Consider the following 27,955-nt stretch of genomic DNA (forward strand, 5'->3'; position numbering starts at 1 on the left):
AACGTTCAGTGTCTCCATGCAGCGAGTGGAGACACTGAAATGTGCAGCACTGCCACAGGAAGTACTTCTAGCAGCCGTCTGAGGAGTGGCCAGTGGAGGTATCCCTAGGCTGTAATGTAAACACCGCCTTCTCTAAAAAAAAAACAGTGTTTACTACAAAAAGCCTGCAGGGACTGATTATACTCATTAGGTGTTTTTTTTGTTTGTTTGTTTTTTGTCTGTAACGTCCTTCTTTGCCCAACAGATGGTGGTCTTGAGGAACTAGTGGACGAGTTAAGCAGTGGGAAAGTAATGTATGCCTTCTGCAGGGTTACAGACCCAAATTCTGGGCTTCCTAAATATGTCCTCATTAACTGGGTAAGTTTTTACAGTCTATAATTTTCAATGTGAGTCACAAGTCAAGAATTCACAGCATACTTTGTCATCTGCTGGATGATTAAGCTTGGCTAACCCCCATATCATGTGTACTTGGTGTGATATCTTATTAAGTCATTGTTTTTCTCTCCTTTAGACAGGTGAGGGGGTGAAAGATGCCCGGAAAGGAGTGTGTGCCAACCATGTCAGTACAATGGCAAACTTCCTAAAGGTATAAGAACCCTTACTATTCTCCTAGGTGATGCAACGCAAAACGTCATTCTTTTCCGACTTGATGGCTGCGATTTCTGACTTTCCTACCTTTCGGTGTCTCATCTTTGCTTGTTGCAATAACCGCATTTTATTTGTTGCAGGTCTTTTCTGGAGTTTTCATTAGTAAATACATATATACATGAATGCTTGTAAACCTGTGATAGGGCGCACTCATTTATACTCTTACACTTATGTTGGGAACCGAAAATTCATCCTGTGTGAATTGGGCTACGAGGTACACCTAGTATAAATGCCCAGCAGTGGAGTGGGGAGATTAGAGGATCTTTATTATCTGTGCTGCTGTATTTTTTTTTTTGGTAAATATAATTTTTATTAACGTATTTTCAATGATTTTACAATACGAGGTATGCAAGAGGGAACAGGACTCGCAGGTCCCTGGAAACAGTAACAAATAATAATCGCTGGTGGGCTCGCAGTCCCCAATAATACTATAGAGACTCACAGGTCTCTTACTTTTTTGATCGACATGTTTAGAGTCGTTTTTCATTAGTTGTCTCGATGGTGAGACTCGCAGGTCTCTCACTGTACTAGACGTTCGTGGATGCGCAGATCCAGTTGGTGACAATTACAGCTTCAGGTATGTATAATGTACAAGAGCCCTGGGGCACTTGGTTAGTGTCGTGGATGGATATCCTTAGCTTTCTGTCGTGATCTTTAACATCCTAGCATTCTAAGGTTCTATCCCCTTCTTCCTTAACAGTAGATAGTTGTATTTAGTAGGTCATGTCTCAGCTGGGTTAGCCGGGTGAGTTCCACTTTATGTCATACCCTTAGTCCAAGCTCGTTAGTCCACTTCAGTGACTGACCCGTGTGTCTCTTTTTGTAAGTGTGGAGGGTGTCTCTGTCCATTATCTCTATCGTGTGTTTAATGTGTTTTCAGCCTTGTCTTAGCGGTTGGTGTCCGTGTTCCACCTCGCCATGTTAGTGTGGCGTTGGTGGCCTACGTCTTCATGGTGAGCCGTGGTGTGTTTGATACCCTCCACTGATATGTATCCTTAAATGTGCCATACAGCACCCTATCTTGGTTGTGTGTGATAGTGCTGTCGTCGGGCTATTGTACGTCCCTGGGTCGGTTTCGTGTCTTGGTTTTGTGGGGGTGTAGCTGAGTACGGGAGGTTGGGTTTCCCTGTCTAGGACGGTCTGTTTGTCTCCGTCAGATCGGGCCTTCGGTTCGTCCAGGGTAGTCCCCCGTCCCTTTCTCTGAGTCTCTAAGGGTGCAGTCACTAAGTGTCCATGGCGTTGCTGGTGGTCTCGGGGGTGTCTTTGCGTCGGGTAGCATTGACCTTCGGTGTGTGCATACTGTTAAGTGGGGTCTGTCGGTGTTTTCTCTGTAGGATTGGGGGAAGGGTAGGTAGGTGGGGGTGGGGTGGTCCGGTCCGTCGTCAGTCATCAGTCCTCCGTCTCCCTGGGTGTTTAATTCCCGTTTTTAGGTTGGGTGCTGGAGGTGAGCGTCGGTGGTTGTCCTGAGGTCTCGTTGGAATTTCGGTTTCGCTGTCTCTAGGATCCAGTATGTCCATATGTCAGTGTATGTCGTCGGGGCATTGTTCGTCGTCAGTGTGAGTTCCTCTATTATCCTTAGTTCCTCCATTTGGTTGAACCAGGACAGCAGTGATGGTGTCACAGGTTTCTTCCAGAATTGGGGGAGTACTCGTTTGGCTACATTTAGTATCCTGATGGTCATGGATTTTTTATATTTTGAGTGGGGAACTGGTGTATGGTGTAGGAGCATCGCGGCCGGTTCCAGGGGGGGTGGTCGTTCTGTGAACTTCCCTAGCATTTTGTGTATGCCCCGCCAGTATGGGGTGATCAGTGCGCAGTCCCACCAGATATGTTTCAGTGTGCCTTCCTCTCTTTCGCATCTCCAGCACAGACTGGATAGGCTTGGGTTCATTCGGTGTAGGAGATGCGGTGTTTTATACCAGTACGTCAGGAGTTTGTAGGCCGTTTCCTGCGTTTTACTATGTGTGGAGCAGTGGTGTGTTAGGTAACATATCGATTCCCATTCCCCTTCCGTGAGTGTGATTCCTAGGGCTGTTTCCCATTTACCCATGAAACGGGGTGGATCGGTCGGGAGTTCCGACTGTAACATGGAGTACAGAGAGGATATCCCGTGTGGGAGTGGGTCCGGTTGTGCGCTGATCCTCTCTATTGTGGTATATTCCCTGCCAAGCGCTGACCCCTGTGGCAGGGTGTGAATGTAGGCTAAGAGTTGGGCATAGCGAAAGCGGTGCATGAAGGTGGGGGGCGTGTCTTCTAGCATATCTGTAAGCTGTTTGCAAACCCCACCCTGTAGAGTGTGGTGTAGGCGCGGGGATGTGCTCGGGATGATGTTTCTGAGAGCCCGTGGGTCTAGACCTGGGGGAAAATCTTCGTTATGTGTCAGAGGCATAAGGGGGGAGGGGTATGGTGACAAGTTCCCCTGTCGTTTGGCCTTCCGCCATACTCCCAGGGTGTTTTTCGTATATACGGACATGGTGTGTCCGTCCGTCTGTTCGCGTCTCCATGGAAGTCCCGCGATCGGTCTACCTGCCTCCATCTCTTCTGCCGTTTTCCACAGCTTGTGGACCCCTTCCTTGGACCATTCTACAACCCTCTGTAGGTGTGTGGCCATATAATAAAGTCGAAAATCTGGGAGGGCCAGTCCCCCTTTGTCTTTGGGTCTGGTCAGTATGGAGAATTTTGCTCTAGGTTTCCCCCCGCCCCATATGTATCTGGTCATTTCTTTTTTGAGCGTGATGAAGAAGGGTCTCGGGATTACAGTGGGGATGGCTTGAAAAAGGTACAAAAGGCGCGGGAGGAGGTTCATTTTTATGACCTGTACTCGCCCTAGCCACAAGATATGGGGGTATGACCATTCCCGCATGTCTCTCTGAAATGTCTGTAAAATGACCGCAAAGTTGTCCCTAAACAGGTCTTCTGAGTGTTTGGATAGCCAAATACCAAGATATTTAATCTTGTCCTCGGCCCATTGAAAGGGGAAGCTACTTCTTAGGGTTTCCGTTCTCGTGTGGGGTACGCTAACGTTTAGGATATACGATTTTCCGTAGTTAATTTTCATGTTTGATAGGTCCCCGAATGCCTGTAGTTCTCTCATGATGTTCGGTAGTGTGATGGTAGGGTTGGTCACCACAAAGAGTAGGTCGTCCGCGTAGGCCGCTACCTTATGGTGTACTGGGCCTGTCGTCAGGCCGGTCACGTCTGCGTTGTGTCTGATGTGTGTGAGAAACGGCTCCAGTGCTAGAGCGAACAGGAGCGGCGACAGGGGGCACCCCTGTCTGGTGCCGTTATGGATGGTGAAGGCGTTAGTCAGTGCCCCATTAACTAGTACCTGGGCAGTGGGCTCGCTGTACAGGGCTTCTATCCATTTCCTTAGGTGGGGGCCCAGTCCCATGTGTGCAAGCGTCTCAAAAAGGTATTCCCAGCGTACTCTGTCGAAGGCCTTCTCCGCGTCCGTGGACAGCAGGAGGAGGCCTCCTACGGCCTTTCCGCCGCCGTGCATGAGGGTGAGTGCCCTGATGGTGTTGTCTCGGGCCTCGCGTCCCGTCACAAACCCCACCTGATCAGGGTGGATCAGTGATGGGATGTGCTTCGTGAGACGCGTGGCGAGGACCTTCGCCAAGAGTTTGACGTCGCAGTTAATTAACGAAATGGGTCTATAGTTCCCACAATGTTCCCTGTCTTTGCCCTCTTTGGGTATAACAGTTATGTGGGCTGTCAGGGCCTGCTTGGGGATACGTTCCCCGTCTCGTACCGCATTGAACGCCTCCACCATTGGTGGAAGTAGCTCTTCTGCGTATGTCTTATAATATTTCACCGGCAGGCCGTCTGGCCCTGGGCTTTTACCGGGTTTGGTGTTCTTGACTGCTATCGATAGCTCCTCTATAGTGATGGGCTCGTCTAGCGTTTCGGCGATTTCTGCGTCTAAAGTCGGCATTGGGTACCTCGTCAGGTATGTTTGGATCGCGTGGCGAAGGCGGGCCTTCGCCGGTTCGGTCTGTGGTTGCGGGAGGGTATATAGGTCCGTATAATATGCGCGGATTGTGTTCATGATGTCCGACGGGAGTCGGTGTAGGGTCCCCGTTTTGTCCCTGATCCTGTCTATATATGTGTGTAGCCTCTTTTTCCGTAGCATAGCAGCCAGAAGCTTGCCGCTCTTATTCCCGTGTAGGGTAAAGAAAGCTTTATGTCTCGCCGCGTCTCTGTGGTGTTTAGAGTGGATTAGCGTAGCTAACTCTCTTCTGAGTTGTAAGAGTCGGGTTTGGAGTGTGTGGTCTGGGTCGAGTTTGTTTTGGTCATCTGTGTTGTGGATTTCTTCGAGGAGGCTCGCCTGTCTCATTTCAGTTCTCTTTTTTATGATCGCCCCTTGTTGAATGTAATGTCCCCGTATCACGGATTTGTGCGCTTCCCATCGTATTGTCGGGGATGTGTGTTCGGCAGTGTTAAGGGATAAGTAGTCTCTAATTTTGTCGCCTATATGGGTTACGACCTCCGTGTTAGTGAGTAGGTATTCATTTAGTCTCCATTTCGGGGTAGTGGGGCGAAAAAGTGGTGATTTTAATTTGAGGGTGACAGGTGCGTGATCTGACCAAGTCGCCGTTCCAATCTTGGCTTCGGTGACTAGGGAGAGGTCATATTGTGTGGTGTATATGTGGTCTATCCGGGAGTATGAGTTGTGTGGGTGGGAGAAGAAGGTGAAATCCTTTGTATCTGGGTGGTGGGCTCTCCAGCAGTCAACCAGGCGGTGGCTGCGGAGTAAGGTTTTAATGTTTTGCCGTTGTTGCGTGGGAATATGGGAGGAGCCTGATGATGTGTCCCATGTCGGGTCTAGTGCGATGTTGAAGTCCCCTCCCAGTACGAGGGTCCCCTCTCTGAACTCCATGAGTTTGCGGAGTGTTTGCTTGAGGAAGCGGTAGTGTCGCGTGTTGGGGACATAAACTGTCGCGAATGTGTATTGGCGCTCAGCTATTTTCCCCTTAAGGAACAAGTATCTGCCCTCCTCGTCCGTCATGCTTGTTCCCCCCTGGAACGGCACGCTTTTATGTAGTAGGATCGCTGTTCCCCTAGCTTTACCCCCGTGATAGTCACTGTAGTAGCCTTGTGTGTATTGGTGGTTAGTAAGTTTGGGTCTGGTTCCCTTTTTAAAATGTGTTTCCTGTATCATAACTATTGAGGCTCTCTGTTTGTGAAAGTCCCTTAGCGCTCCGGATCTTTTCTCCGGTTTGTTTAGTCCCTTTGCGTTGATAGTGATGACGTGTAGAGGTGCAGGTGTCAGGGCCATTTCTCTCGTCATGTGTGTATCGGGTGAGCGTCTCGTCTAGTTCCTAGTCTCTTTTATATGGGAGGTGTAGTAGTAGTACGTGTGTCGTAGTCGGTAGGGTTGTCCGGAGTCAAGTATAGGTGGTAGTAGGGTGTACGGGGGGGGGAGGTTGGGTAGGATAAGGGGTATGTCTCGGTCTAGCGACTGTTAGGTATAGACGTCGGGGAGTCACAGTCCGCGGCACCACCTGTGGTGCGCGTGGGTTGCTCACCGTTTGGTCGGCGTCTCTCCTACTAGGCGTAGGTCGGGTGTCCGGGCGTCAGTGTCGGCGTCTCAGTGACATGTCCCCTGGTGTCCCTGTGCGGCTCTGAAAAGGTGATTAGATGGAATGTGTTCGGCTTCCCCGTCTCGAGGTGTTCCTTTCTATGGGTTTGTGCGTGTTGGTCAACTCACGTATGTAGCATGTCCGGTCGCTACTGTTAAGTGTGGTACAAACAACAGTATTAGCATTATATCATTCAGTACAACAAGTATCAACAGTTAACTAGCATTTCAAACATTATATATATATTTTTTTTTTATTTTTTTTTAAACTATGGAAGAACATCAAGAGTGCCGTTACCCCTCTCTCCTTCGGTCCCCCCGGCTGAGCTAACTGGTGCATCGTGTCTGTCAATATTTCTTTCCTGGCTATTATCCCTCTGACATCTCTGTTGGCTGGGGTCCCCGCCCCGGGTGGGCCCCGCCGGTGCCACCGCCCGCCCGCTCCCCGGAGTTCGTCACGGGTCAGGCGGGTGGCAGCAGCCGGGCCCAGCCGGCGCTCAGGGCCCCCCCTCAGCTTATGGTAAACATCGCATTTGAAATTATGAGACATCACATTGCTTACATTTCCCCCCCGCTGCCCCCCTCCCCCCCAATGAGAGTCCCAGCAATGCCTGTGGGGTCCGTTAGGTTACCCTACTCCACTGAGCCATGGAGCCCTTGATGTGTGCTCGGTCTTTGTAGTTTCTTTTATCTCCGTAGGGGGTCGGGTCTCTCTCTGGGGTGGCCGGTGGCCGCGTAGCGGGATCTATTCGGTGTGTCCGAGGACTCTGTTTTGTCAGGTCGGTGTTAGGATTGAGTGTTCAGTTTGGTAGCGGTGCCGGTGGTGGGCTTCAGGATGGGGGGTTCATAGTGCACAGTCCTTTACATGTTGGCGCCTGAGGGGCGCGTGGTTTGTTGCCTTGTTCTCCGAGGTCTCGGTGGTTGCTGCGGCCTGGTCTGCATGTCGGGTGAGAAGGTGTAAAAGGCTATCGGGTCCGGCCAAGGCATGTGTATCTGTGGCAGTTGAAGGTCCCGTACAATGTCTCTGAGGTCGTCTTCGCTCTTTACCATGTATGGGCCTGTATTCGTAGTGATTTGTAATCCGGTAGGAAAGCTCCAACGGTATCTAATTTTGTTGGCTTGTAATACTCTCGTGAGGGGGCGCATGGCCCTGCGGTACGCTAGGGTTGCTGGTGATAAATCAGGGTAAAGTTGCAATTCCGCGCCTTTGTGCAGTATTTGCCTTTGGTCTCTGGCGGTTCTCAGGATATCTTCCTTAACTTGGAAGTGTAGTAGGCAACAGATGACGTCCCGTGGGGGGGACTCCGGTGGGCCTCTGGGCCTAAGTGCCCTGTGTGCCCTGACGAACTCGACGGGTGTATTGGGCGGCCTCAGCAGTAGGGCATTAAATATTTCCGTGAGAGTTTCACGGATCGGCGTGGTCTGGTCTAGTTCTTCGGGCAGGCCCCGGATTCTGAGGTTCTGTCTTCTCCCTCTATTATCTAGGTCTTCCATATGGAGGGCCATTTGGCGGAGCTGTGTTTCTTGTCTGTTCAGGGTGTCTGCGGTTGCATTCTGCGCTGACATGACATGGTCGCAGTCTGCCTCTAGCTGTGCCACTTTGCTGTGTATCCCCTGTAAGTCTTCCCTCAGGGCCTGCAGTTCCCCTGCAATCGATTTGTGAAGGGCCTCATTGGCCTCTTTGAGGTCTGTTTTCGTGGGCAGGTTGCTCAATATAGTCGCCCAGTCCAGCTGGGGTGGGGGTGGGTCGGGTGGTGTAAGTACCTGCTCTAGGTGTCCGCCGCATGGCAGGGCCGCATGGCTTGTGCCTGATGTTTCTGCGTCCCCTGAGGCCTGATCGGCCTGTTCCGTTTGGGCCGTTAGGAATCTGCGCATGTTCGCAGTTTGAGTCCCCCTCGGGGTGTCGGTGGTCGTAGTGGCGTGCTGGGACCGGTGATTTCTTCCCATATTTCTGTTGTTGAAGCTGGTGAGACGGGTTTGTGATCTTAGCCTGCAGGGAGCTCCTGGTTCACGCCGCCATTCCGCTCGGCGCTCAAGCCACGCCCCCGTGCTGCTGTATTTTAATTACCTCATTTGTGGGGTAAAGCTGTAAGGCTGTAACAGCTGCCTTCAGTAAGTTTTGTCAACAGCAGGCTCAAGGGGAAGCGGGGGCCCCCCTTATAACACAAAGGGGTGTCCTCTTATATGAGGGGAACTTCTTATAATATTTAGTAAGAATAAAAAGTTAGACATTTTCCCCCTCTGAAAGCATTTCATTGGAGGGCATGGGAGATGGATCCCTCTCCCACTGTGACATCTTCTAATATATGTGTGGGTTAAACAGGCTATCCAGCATTCAGCAGTGCAGTCCAAATCCTTATTGTGCCACAAGGACCTTTACTTAACCCCTTAAGGACACGTGACATGTCATGATTCCCTTTTATTACAGCCGTTTGGTCCTTAAGGGGTTAAAGCGACACTCCAGTCATCTAAAGCTCTTTAACTTGCTGAAATGCTTTGTGTGAAGATTGAATCCTCTTTTTTGCATTTTACAACAAGTGTAGATTTTAATAGAAATTGGCACTTTGTTACAACCCTCCCCTGGTTGTCAATCAGACAACAGGCCATGTTATTGGTATTTATTTAGCTCAGTGGAACTAAATTTAGTAGTCAGGCAATTGCACAGAGATCCTGCTTTGCAAAGACTTCTCATTGAGCTACATTGGAAAATCTAAAATTGGAGAGAAACAGAAAATATGAGCTGGGGAAGAATGGGAGGCTTGCAAAGGCTGCAGATGAGATTGTGGTTTTCAAACCAATCCCCAAAAAGACTTTAATATTACATTTAATATTGCTTCATGGCATATTTATGTGGGCAAAACAGTTTTCCAGTTCAATAATTGAAATCATTACGTATAAAGAAAACATTTGTTGATTCAATGTCTCATTTTGAACTGATAACTGCTATTTACTGTGTTCTGAGCACCACTTTGTGTTAAAGAGGGTATCTTGCCTATTGTTTTTATACATCTAGTATTTTATTTCATTCAGCACAGTTCTCACTTATTTGTATTATCCAAAGCTGTGGAGGGCTATAACCAGTTCTAACTGAAAGCCTCTCCAAAACGTATTTTCTGGTGGAAAGGGGACCATTTATTTGTAATTTATAAAGACTTCTCTTTGTGATTAAAACTGTTCCTTACACCGCAGAGCCCAAATGTTTTGATCATGCAGGATCTTCTAAGTAGCTGATTATTTCTTCTGCTATTGGACCACTGGAAGGTCCTTTAATGATGAGGTGTTTGTCTATTGATAAAGAACCTGTCTCAAAACATGGAGAGGTAGCTATAGAATAGGGGTATAATGAGGAGAATTGAATGGATAGGACTCTAGATCAAAAAAACTTTTTGCCTCCTAGTTCTCGAGGTCATTTTGAACGTCTCTGTTACTTCATAGTTCCTTAGGTTATTTTTCACCCTAAAATGAAAGCTCATTATACCGTGACTGGGTTTCTCCACTTTACATGATGACCGGTAGAAGGACACTTGAACTTAGCACTCATCTTTATTTTGACATTACATAACATACATATGTATCATTGCTTCTCTTGTGACACTTTTTTTTTTTTTTTTTTAACACATATTCCTCGAGAGAGTTTATATATATATATATATATATATATAACTATTTAACTCTATTTTTTTTATTATAAAATTTTTATTGTTCTTGCAAGGTCATGGAAGTACAGAAGTGCAAAAACTTGACATCCGATTAATACAGAAGAGAAAAGTTACAAAGTCACATAACATAAACATGTCTTGATTGTTAATTGCAACAATATCGGGCCCTCGCTACACAAGAAATGACTCTTTCCGTTGTCAGTGCGTTTCCTGGTGTCAGCTATATAACACCCTAATGCCGAGCATCCAGATTTTAAGCGACCTTGGTTTTATTTGCACATACAAAGATAAGTTAAATTAGATCAAAATTACATCAATTAATAAACTAAACAGCAAAACATGTCACGCTTATATGGGACATGCTCTCGTCCTAGGTAAGTGATGCAGAGCTTACCAGACCAACTCTAGATACAGCTCCGACTTTAACTAAGGTGCCGAGGAGCTGGCATCCATCTTGGTCAATCACCATTTAAATTATTTTTACATTTTTTTTTTATTATTTTTTTCCATTTATTTTGGGGGGGTCGATAGGAGTGAGGGAGAGATATCAGTTCATAGCAAACTGTGTCATCTGGACCATATACGATCGTAAGTCTCTATGGTGCCTGCTAACCTGTGGCACATTTCTTCGTATGACCTAGTGCGATTTATTTTGTCAATGACCAACGTCTATTCTGGTCGTTTTGTGGATTTCCACAGCACAGCCAGCGAGGTTTTTGCCGCCAGCGTTATGTGTATAGCCAAAGCCGCGGCATGTTTGGGAAACGTGTTCAGTAACATGTGTAATAGGCAAGACTCCGGCGTGAGGGGTAGAGACCTGTCTGTGCTGATCTCAACTAGATTTTGTATCGTTGGAGGGTGAAGTACCACCGCATCCATAACTTGTAAGCTGCCTCTATATGGTCCAAACAGTGAGTGGCTCACTTCACTCCTGCCATTGCGGTATGCCAACTGCTCAGCTTCATACTACAGTTAAATTCCTTTTCCCATTGTTCGATATATCTTGGCTTAAATGGTCTGCCTGTTACCAATAGGCGTTTATAACACAGAGATAATGGCTTAGGGTGGCCCGGGATACCCAAACACAGTTTATCAAACATACTCAGTTCTTGGGAGTCTAGTGAGTTCAACTTATCCTTCTCTATAATATGTTTGATATGCATATATGTGAAAAGTTCTCTGCTGGGCAAAGCAAAGGTCTGTTGTAAATCAGGGAACTACTGGATTCCTCCCTCTCCCAGTAAATGTGTCACTTTCGTGATACCCCACTGCATCCAGTCGCTCAGTGGTAGGTCCTGCATGTGGTATGCCAAACTGCGTAGCATATGCACTCGGTGTCTTGGTCACCATACCCGGGGCCCATCTTCACCACGTTAATAAGGATAGTTTAGTTGTAGAAAGTAACCTTAACTGCCGTGGGTGCCTCTGTATTGGGACCCATAATAGGTCCAACGTTGAGTGGGGTGCGCTAATCGCTTGCTCTAAGGCATGCCAAAGAGGAGCCTGCTTTGTTGTCAATAGCCTTGCAGTTTGTGCTAATGTGGTGGCCACATAATATTTGGCAATACACGGTACCCCCGCTCCTCCCTCCCCATCCCCAGGCAAATGCTAGCCAGCGACACCAAAGAGATTTGGGAATTTTGACTGGTAACACTCGGAAGAGAAACAGTGTTTGTGGTAAAACAGTAATTTTTGTGGCATTTATGTGACCCAACCATGAGGAATTCTTATCCCCTCAGCTATCTCAATATATATTCTTAACCCACCAGGGTGCTCATGTAACAGTAAATGCTCGTGCTGAAGATGACGTGGAGCCTGAATCCATTATGCAGAAAGTGGGCAAAGCATCTGGAGCCAATTATAACTTTCACCAGGAGAAAAGCAGAGCCAGCGATGTACCTCAAGGACCTGTGGTAAGAGTATGGTGAAAAGTGTATACAGTATGTATTAAGAAATGGGTGGGGACTTCAGGGAGGAGGCAGGATGCCTGGTACCTGGAGGAAAGAGTAGGGGGATCTGGAACTTGATTGTCCATGTTCACAGTACCAAGAGGGGATGAGGAGTGTGAATCTGAACCTTGAATGGAGAATATAGGGATGCACAATGTCTCTTAGAGAAGATAATGTGCACTAAGCTGATTTCACTTCTTTGTGTTTCTGTAATAATCAAGACATATGTAGTGAAAATGGTTGTGGACTCTAGGATTCCTTCATTAGAGAAACATTACCTTTTGGCCTCCAGGATTATGTGGAGGTCTAAATAACTAAAAGAGTACGCTTGCAAGATGTTTTTGTTTTTGTTATTGGCACGGTTATTTGCTAAACTGGGAATTGTGAGGAACTGACCAGGGCATTTTACATTTTAGCCAAAATAGCTGAATTGGTAACAATCTCCAAGTTAGCTACGGTATGTTTGCATTTTGGCTGCTTTGACCTCAAATATAGAATTTACGAATGAATCACTGATAATTCACGTTAATATATAACTGTGTAGTGTATTACTGGTTTGCTTTAAAAAGGATGCCAGAAAAAAAGCAACTCTCTACTGTTCTATACAGGAAAAAGAAGTGGTGTTGTTTTTTGGTTTTTTTCCCTTTCTTCTACTAACTGAATTGTTGCATTTCAACCATGAAACTCTGTATTCAAAGCGGTGTTTTTTGTTTTTTTTAATGCCTAAATTACACAAAATCAGAGGTTAAATATTATAGCAACTTATAATACAGAGATGATTAACAAACCATTTATGAATTTTCTTAATTTAGTGTTCGCTTTACTTCAATTATTCTTGTGGCTCATTGTAACGCAGCTCAGCATTAGCTTTAGTGTCTCCATCAAAGGACACTCTCTTAGAAAGATTCAAGTTTTCTCATCCAAACACTAACTAGAGGCATAGTGAAGGGTGAATAAGAACTAGTTTATGGAAAACAAGCCACACTTTTATACACACAGCCCCAACAGATAGTTCATGGCTTGAACAATGTAAATCCCACCCTTGCGTCTCTAAGTCTGTGAGATAACAAAGAGAAAAGGGGGGACTGCACTCAATCATAAAAACCACAGGGTGCTAGCTGAGTATGGGTCAGCATATCCCATAAGAATAAGCATAAAAATAAAAATCTTAGGCACTCACTGTGATGAATCGAGCAGCTTTATTGGACACTGCAACGTTTTGTATACCCAGGTCTTTATCAAGCTGATAAAGCTTACAATATACCCCAAAACATACGGATTGGCACAAATCAACTCCACATGACTCATATGCACGCACAGTTTTCTCCCTTCACCTCCTTCGATCAAAAGAGCCCTCTTGATGCACTCACGGTGTTGAATCGCCACCCAGTTAAAGCTTTTGCCATCCGTGCCTGATTTACAAACCGATGGAGAGTTCTACATGGTCAGCCAGAGTGACTGTAGGAGACTCGCTGCTTTCCTTGCAAGGCTCAGGAGTTGGAGTAAGGGCATTCTTCAGAGCAGTACCGGGGAAAAACCAGGGAGTGTAACCTCAGCTCTTAAGTCTGAAACTACGGTTCTGTCACACTCGTATAATCTGATGTCAACTGTAAGTGCTGTGAAAATCCAGTGGGACACTGATATATTTGCTCTTTCTTTACACAGGGTTCTGTTTACCAGAAAACAAATGCAATGTCAGAGATTAAACGGGTTGGCAAAGATAATTTCTGGGCCAAGGCTGAGGTAAAATATGTTTGTCATTATGTCATGCGCTGTTAAAGACATATGTTGTATAGGAACACCAACACCATCCAAACACTTAAGGCTGTATTCACTCAACCGAAAATTTGTACGCCCAAATAGCTTAAAGGGACTCTATAGTCACCATATAAAAGCAAGAAAGACAGGTCCCGCAGCCTTCCTTCTTGCTTTTATATGTACTTTCATTCATTAAAAAAAAATTTCGAGGTGTTTTTATATTAAAAACTTACCTCCGTTCCAGCGCCGAGCTCCCCGCTAGGCCGCGCCCCCTTTTTCGTCAAAATGACGAAATCGCGGGGCCCAATGGGACGGCTTCGCGCTGCACCAATCGCGTTCTTCATAGAGCGGCATTGAATGCCGCCCTATGAAGAACCTGAGCGCTTTACCGCGCATGTGCGCGGAATGCGCGTTCGCGAGCTGAGCTGTCTGACTGACAGCTCAGCTCGCTTTCTAAAATTATCAATAAGGGGGGGGACCTGCTGTCCCCCCCGGCCCCCACCCCTGTGCGGCGGGTGGGGGCCCTAAAATTATCAATGAGGGGAGGACCTACTGTCCCCCCCCGGCCCCCACCCCTGTGCGGCGGGTGGGGGCCCTAAAATTCTCAATGAGGGGGGGGACCTACTGCCCCCCCCCGGCCCCCACCCCTGAGCGGCGGGTGGGGGCCCTAAAATTATCAATGAGGGGGGGACCTACTGTCCCCCCCGGCCCCCACCCCTGTGCGGCGGGTGGGGGCCCTAAAATTATCAATGAGGGGGGGGGACCTACTGTCCCCCCCCCCCCCCCCCCCCCCGGCCCCCACCCCTGAGCGACGGGTGGGGGCCCTAAAATTATCAATGAGGGGGGGACCTACTGTCCCCCCCCCCCCCCGGCCCCCACCCCTGTGCGGCGGGTGGGGGCCCTAAAATTATCAATAAGGGGGGGGACCTACTGTCCCCCCCCGGCCCCCACCCCTGTGCGGCGGGTGGGGGCCCTAAAATTATCAATGAGGGGGGGGGACCTACTGTCCCCCCCCCCGGCCCCCACCCCTGAGCGACGGGTGGGGGCCCTAAAATTATCAATAAGGGGGGGACCTACTGTCCCCCCCCGGCCCCCACCCCTGTGCGGCGGGTGGGGGCCCTAAAATTATCAATAAGGGGGGGGACCTATTGTCCCCCCCGGCCCCCACCCCTGAGCGGTGGGTGGGGGCCCTAAATACAAAGGGGGGGGACCCTAGTTAACCCTTCCCCCCCCCCCCCCCCCCCCCCCAAAAAAAAAATATCTCCCTACCTACCCCCCTCACCCTAAAAATAATGAGGGGGGACCATTAACTAAAAACCTGTAAAAAAAAGAAAAAATAAGATAAAATCAACTTACCATTCGATGTTTTCTTTCTTCTAAAATCTTCTTTCTTCAGCCCCAAAAAAGGCCAAATAAAAATCCATAATAACCGACGCAATTAAAAAAAAAAAAAAAACGAGCGCAAAAAAAATAATCCATCTTCACCCATGGAGGGCTCCGCGCAGACTGAGCTCCGCAGGGCGGGGGAAGGCTTATAAAGCCTTGCCCCGCCCTGCAATTAGGCTAAGAACACTCTGATTGGTGGGTTTAAGCCAATCAGAGTGCTCTTTGTCATTTTACAAGCGTGGGAAAGTTCTTTGGAATTTTCCCACGCTTGTAAAATGACACAGAGCACTGTGATTGGATGGATTTCAAGCCATCCAATCACAGTGCTCTGTGTCATTTTACAAGCGTGGGAAAGTTCTTTGGAATTTTATAAGCCTTTCCCACCCTGCGGAGCTCAGTCTGCGCGGAGCCCTCCATGGGTGAAGATGGATTATTTTTTTTTATTTTTTTTTTTTTTTTTTTTAAATTGCGTCGGTTATTATGGATTTTTATTTGGCCTTTTTTGGGGCTGAAGAAAGAAGATTTTAGAAGAAAGAAAACATCGAATGGTAATTTTTTTAATCTTTTTTTTTTACAGGTTTTTAGTTAATGTTCCCCCCCTCATTATTTTTAGGGTGAGGGGGGTAGGTAGGGAGATATTTTTTTTTTTTTGGGGGGGGGTGGTGGGGGGGAGGGTTAACTAGGGTCCCCCCCCTCCTTTGTATTTAGGGCCCCCACCCACCGCTCAGGGGTGGGGGCCGGGGGGGACAGTAGGTCCCCCCCTTATTGATCATTTTAGGGCCCCCACCCGCCGCACAGGGGTGGGGGCCGGGGGGGGACAGTAGGTCCCCCCCTCATTGATAATTTTAGGGCCCCCACCCGCCGCACAGGGGTGGGGGCCGGGGGGGGGGACAGTAGGTCCCCCCCCTTATTGATCATTTTAGGGCCCCCACCCGCCGCACAGGGTGGGGGCCGGGGGGGGACAGTAGGTCCCCCCCTCATTGATAATTTTAGGGCCCCCACCCGCCGCACAGGGGTGGGGGCCGGGGGGGACAGTAGGTCCCCCCCCCTTATTGATCATTTTAGGGCCCCCACCCGCCGCACAGGGTGGGGGCCGGGGGGGGACAGTAGGTCCCCCCCTCATTGATAATTTTAGGGCCCCCACCCGCCGCACAGGGGTGGGGGCCGGGGGATAATTTTAGGGCCCCCACCCGCCGCACAGGGGTGGGGGCCGGGGGGGGGACAGTAGGTCCCCCCCTTATTGATAATTTTAGGGCCCCCACCCGCCGCACAGGGGTGGGGGCCGGGTGGGGACAGTAGGTCCCCCCCTCATTGATAATTTTAGGGCCCCCACCCGCCGCACAGGGGTGGGGGCCGGGGGGGGACAGTAGGTCCCCCCCCTTATTGATAATTTTAGGGCCCCCACCCGCCGCACAGGGGTTGGGGCCGGGGGGGGGACAGTAGGTCCCCCCCTTATTGATAATTTTAGGGCCCCCACCCGCCGCACAGCGGTGGGGGCCGGGGGGGGGGGAGGAGAGTAGGTCTCTCCCCCCCCCCCCCCCCTTCAACCACTATTGTGGACAGTAAGCGTCCCTGTGGGTTCGGGCTTCAGCTGTCAGCTGAAGCTGAAGCTGTCAGCTGAAGCCACACCCACAGCAGTGCTGACAGGCTATCAGCACACAAAGCGCGTTCACAGTGCTTTGTGTGCTGATAGCCCGTCTGATGCATTCACCCAGAATGCATCGGACGAGAGGCCTTTTTAGGGCCTCTGAACTCGGAAGTCCCTCTGGTGGCCGTCTGATTGACTGCAACAAGAGGTGTTCCAAGCTTCCAATGTAAACACTGCATTTTCTCAGAAAATACAGTGCTTACAAGAAAAAGGCTCCGGGTAGCTGTAGCACTCACCTGAACAACCTCATTAAGCTGAAGTTGTTCAGGTGACTATAGTGTCCCTTTAAGTGGAAAAAATATCCAGCTTAGCTAATTTAATTTTACTAGCTCAGATATTTTAGCCTAACATTTTCCCTTATTAACGCTCCTTTTCATGAATATGAAATAAATGTGATGTCCTGTGGATGTGTTTGAAGTTGCACCAAACTTGTGTCCATCCATTCCACCTACATATCTCCATCCTTTCTCACTGCACAGAAAGATGAGGAGGAGCGAAAACTTGAGGAACAGCGGAAATCAAATGTAGAGAGGGAACGACTGGAGAGAGAACGTAAAGATAGGGAACAGAGAGAGGCTGAAGTGAGAGAGAAGAGATTCAGGGAAAAAGCAGGAGAGATAGATGCTCAAAGGTAAGGAAACCTTACTAATCTATATTCACCACTAATCTATATTCTAACTATAGAAATTTTAGCTCAAAAGATTAGACTAAATATGGAAATAAGTGGCATTCCCGTTGCTCAAGAGGAACATAAGGTCTGCATGTATGCGGGCAATGTCATGTTGACGTTGGATGACCCATTAGTGTCGGAACCAGCTTTATTAAAGGAAGTGTAAACATATTCGAATGTATCTAACTATAAAATAAATATTAATAAATCAACAGTAATGCCCATAAAAATAAACTTGGAAACAGAAAACATCCCAAAAGAAAAATACAGCTTTGTTTGGACGAAAAATTTACCCTAACATTGAAAATATGAGAAATAATTTTCTAGATATGTTGAAACAGACTAATTACTTACTAAGTGGATGGAAAAGGGGCATGTTGTCTTGATTGGGTACGATAAATGCAATAAAGGCATATATCCTGCCCAAATGGTGATATCTTTTCTGACATATACCATTGGAAATACCAGCAAGTTGGCTTGATATGCTTCATACTAGTTTTTAAAGTTTTTGTGTGGAGAAATACAAAAACACGGATTGCGGCTAAACGATTAACCTTATCCATTTAAAAAAAGGTGGCCTTGGGTTTCCTTTATATTAAAGATTATCAAGCTAATATTATAGGTCATATATATATATATATATAAAAAACACAAGAACCAAATATAGAATCTAAAATATATGGTACAAGATTGAGAAACATTTGCATTGCATTAACATTATAAGGTCTAATGTACAAGACTTAAATGTAGAAGCTTGGAGAAAAGCATGAATATATAATATTAGACAATTGCTTATAGGTAAACTAATCAAGAATTTTCCATAGCTAGTACAATAATTTGGATTGAATAACAGAGAAATGTTCCCATATTTAAGGGTTGAACATTTTTTGGAAGCTTTTATACTTGTGGGAAATAATATTGTGATGAAAAAAAATTAGAAGGAATATTTGGAAGACATAAAGTAACAAAAATGTCTAAAGCTTATAGTTGTTTAAGTTTAAAATATGATAATAGTCATCAGGAAATTGGGGTAAAATGGGGGGAAACGTTGCAGATGGAATTCAATCCAGCGGATTGGTATGAGGCATTAAAAAGATATAATGAATCAATTATCTGTACTAAGATTCTGGAAAACCAAGTCAAATTTATACAATTTTGGTATTATGTTCCTACCAGGTTGGCAAGATTTTTGCATGCTTATAGTTCTAAATGTTGGAGATGTGGGAGAACAGAGGGGTATTATCTTCACATTTGGTCTAAGTGTAATATTATTAAAAAGATGTGGGAATTGGTTTTTCAAAAATTGACATTCGATTGGTAATGTTATTGAGATGAAACCTGAAATTGTGTTATTGCAACTAAAATGGCCGAGGCTAAATAAACCGTCGTTGCTGATATTTCATGTTTTTGTTGCCGCTAAAATATTAATAGCTAGAAAATGGGGTAAGACAGATGATATTCAGTGGCCACAGTTGAGAGAACAGATAGTTGTTAAATGCAGTATGGAACAGGGACTGTTTTGAACAAGTGTTAAGGCAAGACAAGAAAGCAATATTCTCAAAAATTGGCCAAGTATTATTGAAAGTAACTTTTAATAAAAATTGTTTTTCTTTCTTGTATATTATGAATGTGGAATATCTTGCATCTATCCAGGTATACATGGTATATGTTTGAATTTGTTATGTCGTGTGTATATGAGTTAATAAGATGAGCAAGCTATATGGAACTCATATATGTGTGTTATTTAAATATGGAAAATATTGCAATAAACATTGATAGAAACAAAAAAAGGTAAGGCAATGGATAGGAGTGAAACAGAGTTTTAAGAACACCAATAATAGGAAAGGTAAGATTGCTGTGTAACAGAGAAGTGTTAATTGTGTTTCTATTGATTGGTACCATGTGGAATGTTTGAGTATAAGCCAGAAGGTGCTGATACTGTAAAGAAGATCATGGGTTATATTTTAACTATTATTTGCCCTGCAGGAAGCATCAGCAGGATTCAGAGAAACCTCAGAGGGTGAGTATTTGTTTAGAATAAATAATTGGAGTCAGTGGCTGCATTGCACAGTGATTGTAAACTTGCAATGTTTGTTCTCTTCCAGAAGACTGATTCTCAAGGCTCTTTTAACGCACGCGAGATGTTTCTTCAGAAAGAGCGTTCAGTCCCTGCTCCTGTGAATACTCAGCCAGGTGAGAATAACCGTTTTGGGTGGGCGATGTAGTGTTCAATGTCCACCCAGTGAACAATGGTTGTTTCCAGGTCTGCTTCTCTGTGTCTCTTTTCATGATGTTTGTCTCTTAGTGATGTCTCAAAACGTAACTGTCTGTCTCCAGGGCGACTGCGCAGTCCTTTCTTGCAGAAGTCAACCAGTCAGCCCGAGTCTCCTCCATCATCCCCTGTACATCGTGTCCAGGACCCTCCTGTACTCCCTGTATCTCGTGCTCATCAGACACCTCCAGATTCTCCTGTGCCCCCTGTCTCACATCCACCAGCACCTATTATCCCTGTGAAAGGTACAGAGCACACTGGATATGGCAATATGCTGGTTGCACTTTGCCACCCTTAAAATGGCATAGTTAACTTACAGCTACTCATTTGTGGTTCATTTACAACTGCCAAAATCGCTTCTAGTTAATTTCATCATACAAGTACAATTTTCTTTTTCTCCCCAGAACGCAGCCCTTCACCCCAGCCTCAGCCAGAGGAAGAACTATATCAGGAGCCACCTGTTGAGACCAATGTATATGAAGCACCACCCCAGGCAAGTGACAGTAAAATGTGTTATTCTTCTTCTCAACAGATCACTAATAATATAAAAAAATGCATAAAAAAATATCTCTATCGATAAGGTGTGTGTATGTATAAGACACTACACTGTTGTTAAGTTGGTTGCTTTTCTGCTGTCTCAGGAGCATCAGGAGGAACCAGTGTATGAATCTGGAGTAGAGGAAGACAGGGGCCTGTGTGCTCGAGCACTTTATGACTACCAGGCCGGTGAGTACTTACTTATTTATGGAATGTGTAAAGGAAAAAGAGTGAATTGAAAGTTTATAGAGATCAGCATTCAGAGCGAGAGAGGCCTATAGGAGGGATGTTTGGAGGCTAACATATTTGCATGTATGTTATCAAGAGCACCAAATTTCCACTTGCTGTTGATGATGGGTGATGGGAGAAAAGACCAAAAGCTGTAAGTATAGCTGTGGCTGGTTGAGTATATCAGGGACCAACTGGAATGGCCCTGTTTTAGTTGCCTCTTTCACTGATCTGACTCATCTCATGGGTTGCCTGGGTATGACTCCTTAAAGAAAATTGTATTATGCACCTCTGTAGAAACTGCTCTCACGCAAGACTGCTCTCACCACAATAATAAGTTACTTTCTTTATTGAAATGAACTTTTGTTGCATGCATTTTTTTCAGACATTTTAATATTCTGTGCTTTTGGAGACTTTACTATTTGTAGGAAACTATCTGTTGTCACTGAATAGCCGAGAATACACTTTGTTTGTCTCTGTTATTGCTTGTGATGCAAAACAGCTAGACAAAAAGATATTGCATGGAGCATATCTTTTTACTCCGAAAAAGAGAGCAATGGAGTGAGTGGTTTGTTGCTAAATGCCTCACGACTTCTCATGTAAACCCATGAGTCTGCCAGACCAGAAATTTAGTAAAGATGATAATTTCTCTGAATTGCTGATTTGCAGAGTTTTCTTTCCAACATGGCTGTTTTGCCATTTTGATAGTCATTCAAACAAATGATCGAATAATTATAGGTAAATCCATCTGGCTGTCTATAACATTTACCTACTCCTCTGCCATGCCAGTTCCTGACTCTACGTTGTTATAGTTATTTGAAGCAGTACTCATCTGGCCTCATTTTGTTCCATTTTTGTTTTATTTCATTTTCCATTCTTGTATTTTCTGGGCTGATTGCCAGAACAACTGCATTACTTACTGAGCAGCACAAGATTAGTCCTTCATCTCTGAGTTTAAAATCCATTTGTTTTTCTTTGATAACAGGCTAAAATAGCTGCAAAAAAGAATACACACTAAATCTTATTTCAAAAATACATCTATTGCAGAATATAATACTATTTAACTCCCAATAAACACTTGTTATAATAGAGAACCAGCCATAATAAACATTACAATACAAATAATGGTGCCTGGCGTAGCCTGACCTGCAGTGGGACAAAACGTGCGTTGGCTCCACGTTAATTTAATAGTACTGGGGTGTTTTTAACCGGCTCGCATTTTGTTTTGCCTTATTTCATTTGGATAATGTGATACATGGGACTTTGGGGCAAGCTTCCGTAAAAAATATTTGGGCACAAATATAAGGCAGTATTAGGGCTTTTTAGAACAGGAGGTCCGTGTTGAGGCCTCAGGACTAGTTTAGAATGTAGAGTAATAACTTCAATAAGGTGCTTTTTAATTAGTACCGTTCACGCACTTTTCCTCTCTGAAGAAACATTTCTGGTTTCCTAGTATTTTACTCTTTTCTACAGCAATGCAAGTACTCCTTTACCGTATCTAGTGGCTTTCTGTTGTGATCTTTCACCCAGTAGTGTCAGAGGAATCATTAGCACAGCAACTAGTTGAAACAGTGTATGCAAGTTGGTTAAGAATAGATTTTTAAAAACCACGGAAAATAAGTAAATGAACCTAGATGTGTAGAAATATGAGACATTTCCCTAACAAGTTGGAAAATCACATATCTTATCATGTTTTGTGAGCCTTAGCAAACATTACATAGAGTGTAGTGCATTAAAAGCAGAGGGCTTGGCTTCTGGACCTGCACAGTCTACAAAAAATAAAAAAAAGTGAATACTCCGTGACTTGCTGTTGTTTTTGAGACCAAATTTTAAATGTAGCTATTCATTTTTGCAAATGTACAGATAAGAATTGAGATGTCACGAATGTGCATGTAAATCCCTCAATAATGAGTCTGGTTTCTTTGAATTCAATCTGAACAGATGCCCTCTATTTTACTTGACCCTTATCTTAATCTCCATTTTCTCATCTAGACAGCATTTATGGTTATATCCTAATTCATATCATAAGTGTTTGGAAGTTCTTTCTGGACTGGCTGCTGGCAAATAAACATCACCTCACATTTAATGCAGAGAATGTCAGATTATTAGCCACCACATTAACTGGCCCTGGATTAATGAAATCTGTTGTGTAATCATCAGAACACCCCATCTTCCTGTTAGTGTGATTTACTTAAGAGTAGAGCAGTCTAGTACAAATGGTTGCAATTCCTTCAACCAGTATGTATCACTCATTCTCAAAAGAAATAATGGATAAGGCAATAACTAAATATGCTTCTGGCTTATTGGCTTTTTTTCTGAATTCCTAATAAGAGCATATTTCCATTTTCTTCTAAAGAATGTCAGCTCTAACCTGGAGTGTCCCTTTAAAAGTATTGTTTTGTGAAAGTAAGCTAACTGGCCAAAGTGCAGAAAGAGGCAGATCCTCTCTCTAGTTTCATATGGCAAAGAAAGTCCGGTAAAAACTTTAAATAATGTACATCGTGTGATTTAATCAGCAGCTGGGTATCAAAGTGATGAGAGTATAGTGGGTGCAGCTGGAGCCATACAATACTGCATCAGTTCTCTAAATGAGTTGATTGTTGCATTGTGAGAGCATGTCTTTCAAGTCTCCAGAGCAAGTAATTGAAGAAAATAAATAATGACACTGATGTCCCTGCTTGGAACTTAGTAAATAGGAAATCTGTGGCATAAGATGGCTAGGAATGTATAGGCTGGCTGAAGGTCATTGGAGTTCTAATGTAACAGCTGGAAAGGGACCAGTCAACTATTCCATTGTCTCAATTGGGAACTGTAATTGTAATTCTATTTTGCTAGGTAGCAGAAATGTTCCGTTAAACGTGATTTCAGAATTAGTTTTTTTTTTTTTCAGAAGGCCCTAGTTGGTTTAACAAGTGGGTTATATCATGATGCACCTCTTTAGTCCAGACATAAAATTCTCTGATGGAATATAACCCTTCTACAGAGAGAGAACAGGCACCCTTTAGTATTACGGGACAGTAGAGATGTCCCGAACAGTTCGCGGGCGAACATAGCTTGTTCGCCGGTGAACATAGCTTGTTCGTGGCGAACGCGGCGGGCGAACATATGCGATGCTCGGTCCGCCCCCCCATTCGTCATCATTGCGTAAACTTTGACCCTGTACCGCACAGTGAGCAGACACATTCCAGCCAATCAGCAGCAGACCCTCCCTTCCAGACCCTCCCACCTCCATGACGAATAGGGGGCGGACCGAACATCGCATATGTTCGCCCGCCGCGAACAAGCTATGTTCGCCGGCGAACAGTTCCCGGCGAACTGTTCGGGGCTATGTTCGCCGGCGAACAGTTCCCGGCGAACTGTTCGGGGCTATGTTCGCCGGCGAACAGTTCCCGGCGAACTGTTCGGGACATCTCTACGGGACAGTATAATCCCATTGCTATCCCTGATAAAGGTCCTGGGTGCTTGCAGACCACTACCAAAGGCTACACGTTTTATTAAAAGGTTCATATGAGTCTTGTATGTGTTCTTTAAGGGTTTCAATGAATCTTATTTGCCATATGTTTGTTGAGATGAAATTAATTGAAAAAACATTGCTCTTCCAGTATTTTAGCTATAAATAATCTGGCTGATGTATGTATCCTGGGTAATGAATGGGGGGAGGGGGGATTTGTTCTTGTTGTTTTTTTTAAACTGCACAAAATGGCCATGTTACAATCATCCTGTCTTGTCAGGCAGTGAATTGGGAAAGCTAATGCTGCCCCATCTCATTGCCACATTTTCATCAGTTGCATCAGCATATTTCTAGTTATTCACTTATTTTACTAACAGTGCTTTGGTGCCATCTTGTGTCCAGTTGGTGTACATTCCCTTTCATAACTGCGGTATATGCCCAGTGGGAGGTGTTGTGTCGGCTATGCTAAGCCATAATAGAAGTCACTAGATCAGGGGTAGGCAACCTTTTAGCAGCACTGTGCCGATATAGGATTGTGATGTCCCGTAGCGTGCCGATCCTATTTTTTTTAAATTGAGGTGTGTATGCTGCCGTATTCTGCTTGTTATTTTTACTGTAATTGCTTTGTATCGTTGTATTTGTGCGTATATGAGCTATTATATTGTATATGTTCAGGAGTAGTTTGTGGTATCGTGTATGATACATATGAATGTGGGCTGTGTATATGAGGGCTGCTTTTGGAATTGTGTGTGGATGGATATGTAACATTGTGTGTTGGTAGTGTGTGGGGGCTGTTTGGGGTATTGCATGTGAGAGGCTGCATGTGGATTGTTAGTGGTGTTGCGTTTGTGGGGATTGTGTGTATGTTTGTGTGTGGGCTGTTCGTATTATTTGTATGAGTGGAGGGTTATTCTGCATTTCTGTGTATATCTAGCAGTGTGGGTAGCTTCCCTAGGTTCCAGTGGGGACCGGGACGACCAGGTATAGCTCAAGTATAGGAGCTGCAACAGTAGCTGCAGGCTGCTCTGCTACAGTGTGGATTCCCATTTACAAGTGCTGGGAGGAAGTGGTCTGAGATCACTTCCTCTATGTGCTGCAATGCATAAATTGAGGATTGTCCTTCACCACCTCTTCGTATTAGCAGATATCTGAAGTTTTACTGGGACTCCTGATAGGAAAGAGCCTGTTTGGCTCTAGCAGCCTTGAGTGCCGTGCAAAGACACCTCGAGTGCCGTACGTGGCACTAGTGCCGTAGGTTGCCTACCCCTGCACTAGATGCCTTCCTTATTTGTGGGCTTCACTGTAATACAGGCCAAGCTCACGTCATTCCTCTGTGAAACGATACCACCTAGCTAGGTAAGAGCATTAAACAGACTTTCCCTTCATGTATCCACTCTATGTCCCAAACATCTTAACACACGTAAAGTTTATACCTGGTTGGGCTGGAAGCCATCGCATAGTACATGTAACGTGTAGTAACCATTTTATAGTTTGTAAATCCTGCCGTATAAAGGGGAGGCAAGTCCCACATATCCTCACAAATGTCTTAAAATGTCAAACAGGGTTATTCACTAAAGTGAGAATTGAAAGTGAATTTTAAATTTAAGGTAAATATAGCCAAACTGGAAATATCTCTAAGTCCGCTATGTTTCCAGTTCTGCTATTTTGGTTTTAAATTTGAAATTCACATTGAATTAATATTTCAATTCTTATTTTAATGAATAAATCTGATGGTGTATTAATTATTTTATGGCAACCTCAATGGAGTTGTGACTAGTATCAAAGCATTACAGTAACACAGTGCGGAGGAACATACCGCTATTTTCATGGTGTGTATGGTTTATCCGTTCTGGAGTTATGGTATCCGAACACTTCTTTGCATTCGACTACCAAACGAGGACCACCCCGGTACCCCATTATAACGTTCACACCAGCACTTTAAGTGTGAAACCACAAGGGAAGTAATTAATGAATGCTTCCCCTTGGAAGCATTTTGTGTAACCGAATACACATGTTCGTTAAAAGAGTGGCGGCCATTTTGTTTCTAAAAGCAATGGTACTTGGTCATCGACTGCCTGGACCCCTTTTCGGTTAGGCACTTGCACGAACCCCGGTAAAGATTATACCGCTGCCTGTCCTACTTCCTGACCAACTATGCGAACGATGTTTGGGATATGGGGACTACCGAATGGGGGGAGCATTCGCTCCTTGAAAGCAAGAGAATCCCTTGTATGGTTTTCGCACATGAACCCCCGAACGAAGACCGGTCGGGGCACCTAATTCCCTAGAACTGTTTTGGGCCACCACCTCGTGTCCGGTCGGTCAAAACTTTATCCCGGTGGCAATCCAATTCTGCCAAACGGCCAAGTTACACACTCAGAGCAGAGCTGTCCGGGGATATAACTTTCGTGGGGTTCCTGGTTATAATGGGGGAGGTACTTTTGGGTTATCGTATACGTTGTGTAGTTTTTTCTGTACCTGAGTGATAATTGAGTTATAGTTTTCTCACGCAATTATCTTTCAGGCACAAAGGACCCTGCAAAGGTAAACCCTGTAATTTTGTGTTGTAGACCCCATGTTAGGGGTCTGTGCATAAAAGCCGTAGGTGGCCAGAATAAAAGGAGTTAACTCCCAGAACTATGTCTTGTCTAGTTACTGGGGGAATGGATGCTTGAGTGTTTTAAAGGTTCCAGTCAGGTTGAGAGGAGGAATTAGCAGAGGTAACCAGTTGAGTTACCCGGAGTCCGCTGCACACAGTTTTAATAAAAATAAAGTTAGAATTTATCTTTGTATTGATATTATTTTTTTTATTTTTTTTAAATATTGCAGGTACCATCTTCTGATTCTGGCTGTAGTGAGTCTTAAAGGGAATCTCCAGTGCCAGGAAAACGATCCGTTTTCCTTGCACTGGAGGGTCCCTCTCCCTCCCACCCACCAACCCCGGGTTACTGAAGGGGTGAAAACCCCTTCAGTCACTTACCTGAGGCAGCGGCAATGTCCATTGCCGCTGTCTCCTCCTCCGCGACGCTCCTCCTCTCCATTGCGTTGGCCGGTGGGCGAGACTGATCCCGCCCACCGGCCGAGGAGACCTAATGCGCATGCGCGGCAATGCCGCGGATGTGCATTAGGTCTCCCCATAGGAAAGCATTGAAAACGAATTTCAATGCTTTCCTATGGGGATTTGTGCGACGCTGGAGGTCCTCACACAGCATGAGGACGTCCAGCGACGCTCTAGCACAGGTTTCCTGTGCTATAGAGCAGGAAGTGACCTCTAGTGGCTGTCTAGTAGACAGGGTTAAGGGTAGTGGGAGTTGGCACCCAGACCACTCCAATGGGCAGAAGTGGTCTGGGTGCCTGGAGAGTCCCTTTAATATATGTCATAAGGCCAGTGATTAGGATTTTCACCTACTGAATAAACCCTAAATATTTTTCTGCCACGAGATAGTGGATAAGGAGTAGAAACCTGTCTTATTTAAGCTTAAAGGAATATACCCAGCAGCAAACAGGATTAGCTTAATTGAGCAGTTTTGGTGAATTTGACATCTTGCTCATCCCTACTCATTTACTGAAATCTGAATACATGGGGCAACCCTAACATAGCAATATATTGTAATTAAGTTATCCTAGTAATGCCAAATATTAATCAATGTAAAGGTTTCATATTTTACCTTCAGAGATAGTGGTAACGGTTATTGATTATCTACACAGCATGAATCATGCTTGCTGTGATAAAAACGAGTCCCCCTATAACTTAATGTTATTCTAACATCATGCTGTCGTGTTTGGCATTGACAGCACATGAATAAAGAGTTGGCATCGAGAGATGTGTGACTGTGTATGAATACAGTCTGGGCGGATACAAATTGATAATTGTAATTGTAAATAAAATCTAATTATTTTCTTAAAATCAGATTTTTTTAAATTTTTTTTTTTTTTTTTTTATAAGTAAGATGCTTTTGCATGGAAAAAAAAAAATCTAAAAATTAAGGGATTAGTTGTGTAGCATGAGGCTATATATTCATGCAAAGGAAAAGGAACATTCCGGTCACCATAAAAGCATGGTTTACCTTACGGTGTTAAACCATGGCTGGATGCCACTGGGGGAACTGGAGTTACGAAATTATTGCAAGTGACAAAATCAATTGTGATAACTTTTCATATTGGTTTA

General features: G+C 45.1%; 1 protein-coding gene across 3 annotated transcripts in view; it reads left to right on the plus strand.

Annotated features, from left to right (window-relative positions):
• The window catches only part of DBNL (drebrin like), a 40,351-nt gene that overhangs the window by 6,536 nt on the left and 5,860 nt on the right, over positions 1–27,955 (plus strand). Inside the window, exons 3-12 of one of the 3 annotated variants that reach the window (XM_063448526.1) lie at positions 245–357; positions 512–586; positions 11,658–11,801; positions 13,503–13,580; positions 17,109–17,260; positions 19,286–19,319; positions 19,405–19,492; positions 19,637–19,816; positions 19,976–20,064; positions 20,222–20,297. In XM_063448526.1, the coding sequence (XP_063304596.1) occupies positions 245–357; positions 512–586; positions 11,658–11,801; positions 13,503–13,580; positions 17,109–17,260; positions 19,286–19,319; positions 19,405–19,492; positions 19,637–19,816; positions 19,976–20,064; positions 20,222–20,297 (1,029 nt within the window). Of the gene's footprint in view, positions 1–244; positions 358–511; positions 587–11,657; positions 11,802–13,502; positions 13,581–17,108; positions 17,261–19,285; positions 19,320–19,404; positions 19,493–19,636; positions 19,817–19,975; positions 20,065–20,212; positions 20,298–27,955 lie in introns of all 3 variants that reach the window. The other 2 variants (XM_063448524.1, XM_063448525.1) reach the window with 2 other exon arrangements.

Source organism: Pelobates fuscus, chromosome 3, assembly GCF_036172605.1.
Source record: "Pelobates fuscus isolate aPelFus1 chromosome 3, aPelFus1.pri, whole genome shotgun sequence".
Classification (NCBI taxonomy): Eukaryota; Metazoa; Chordata; class Amphibia; order Anura; family Pelobatidae; genus Pelobates; species Pelobates fuscus.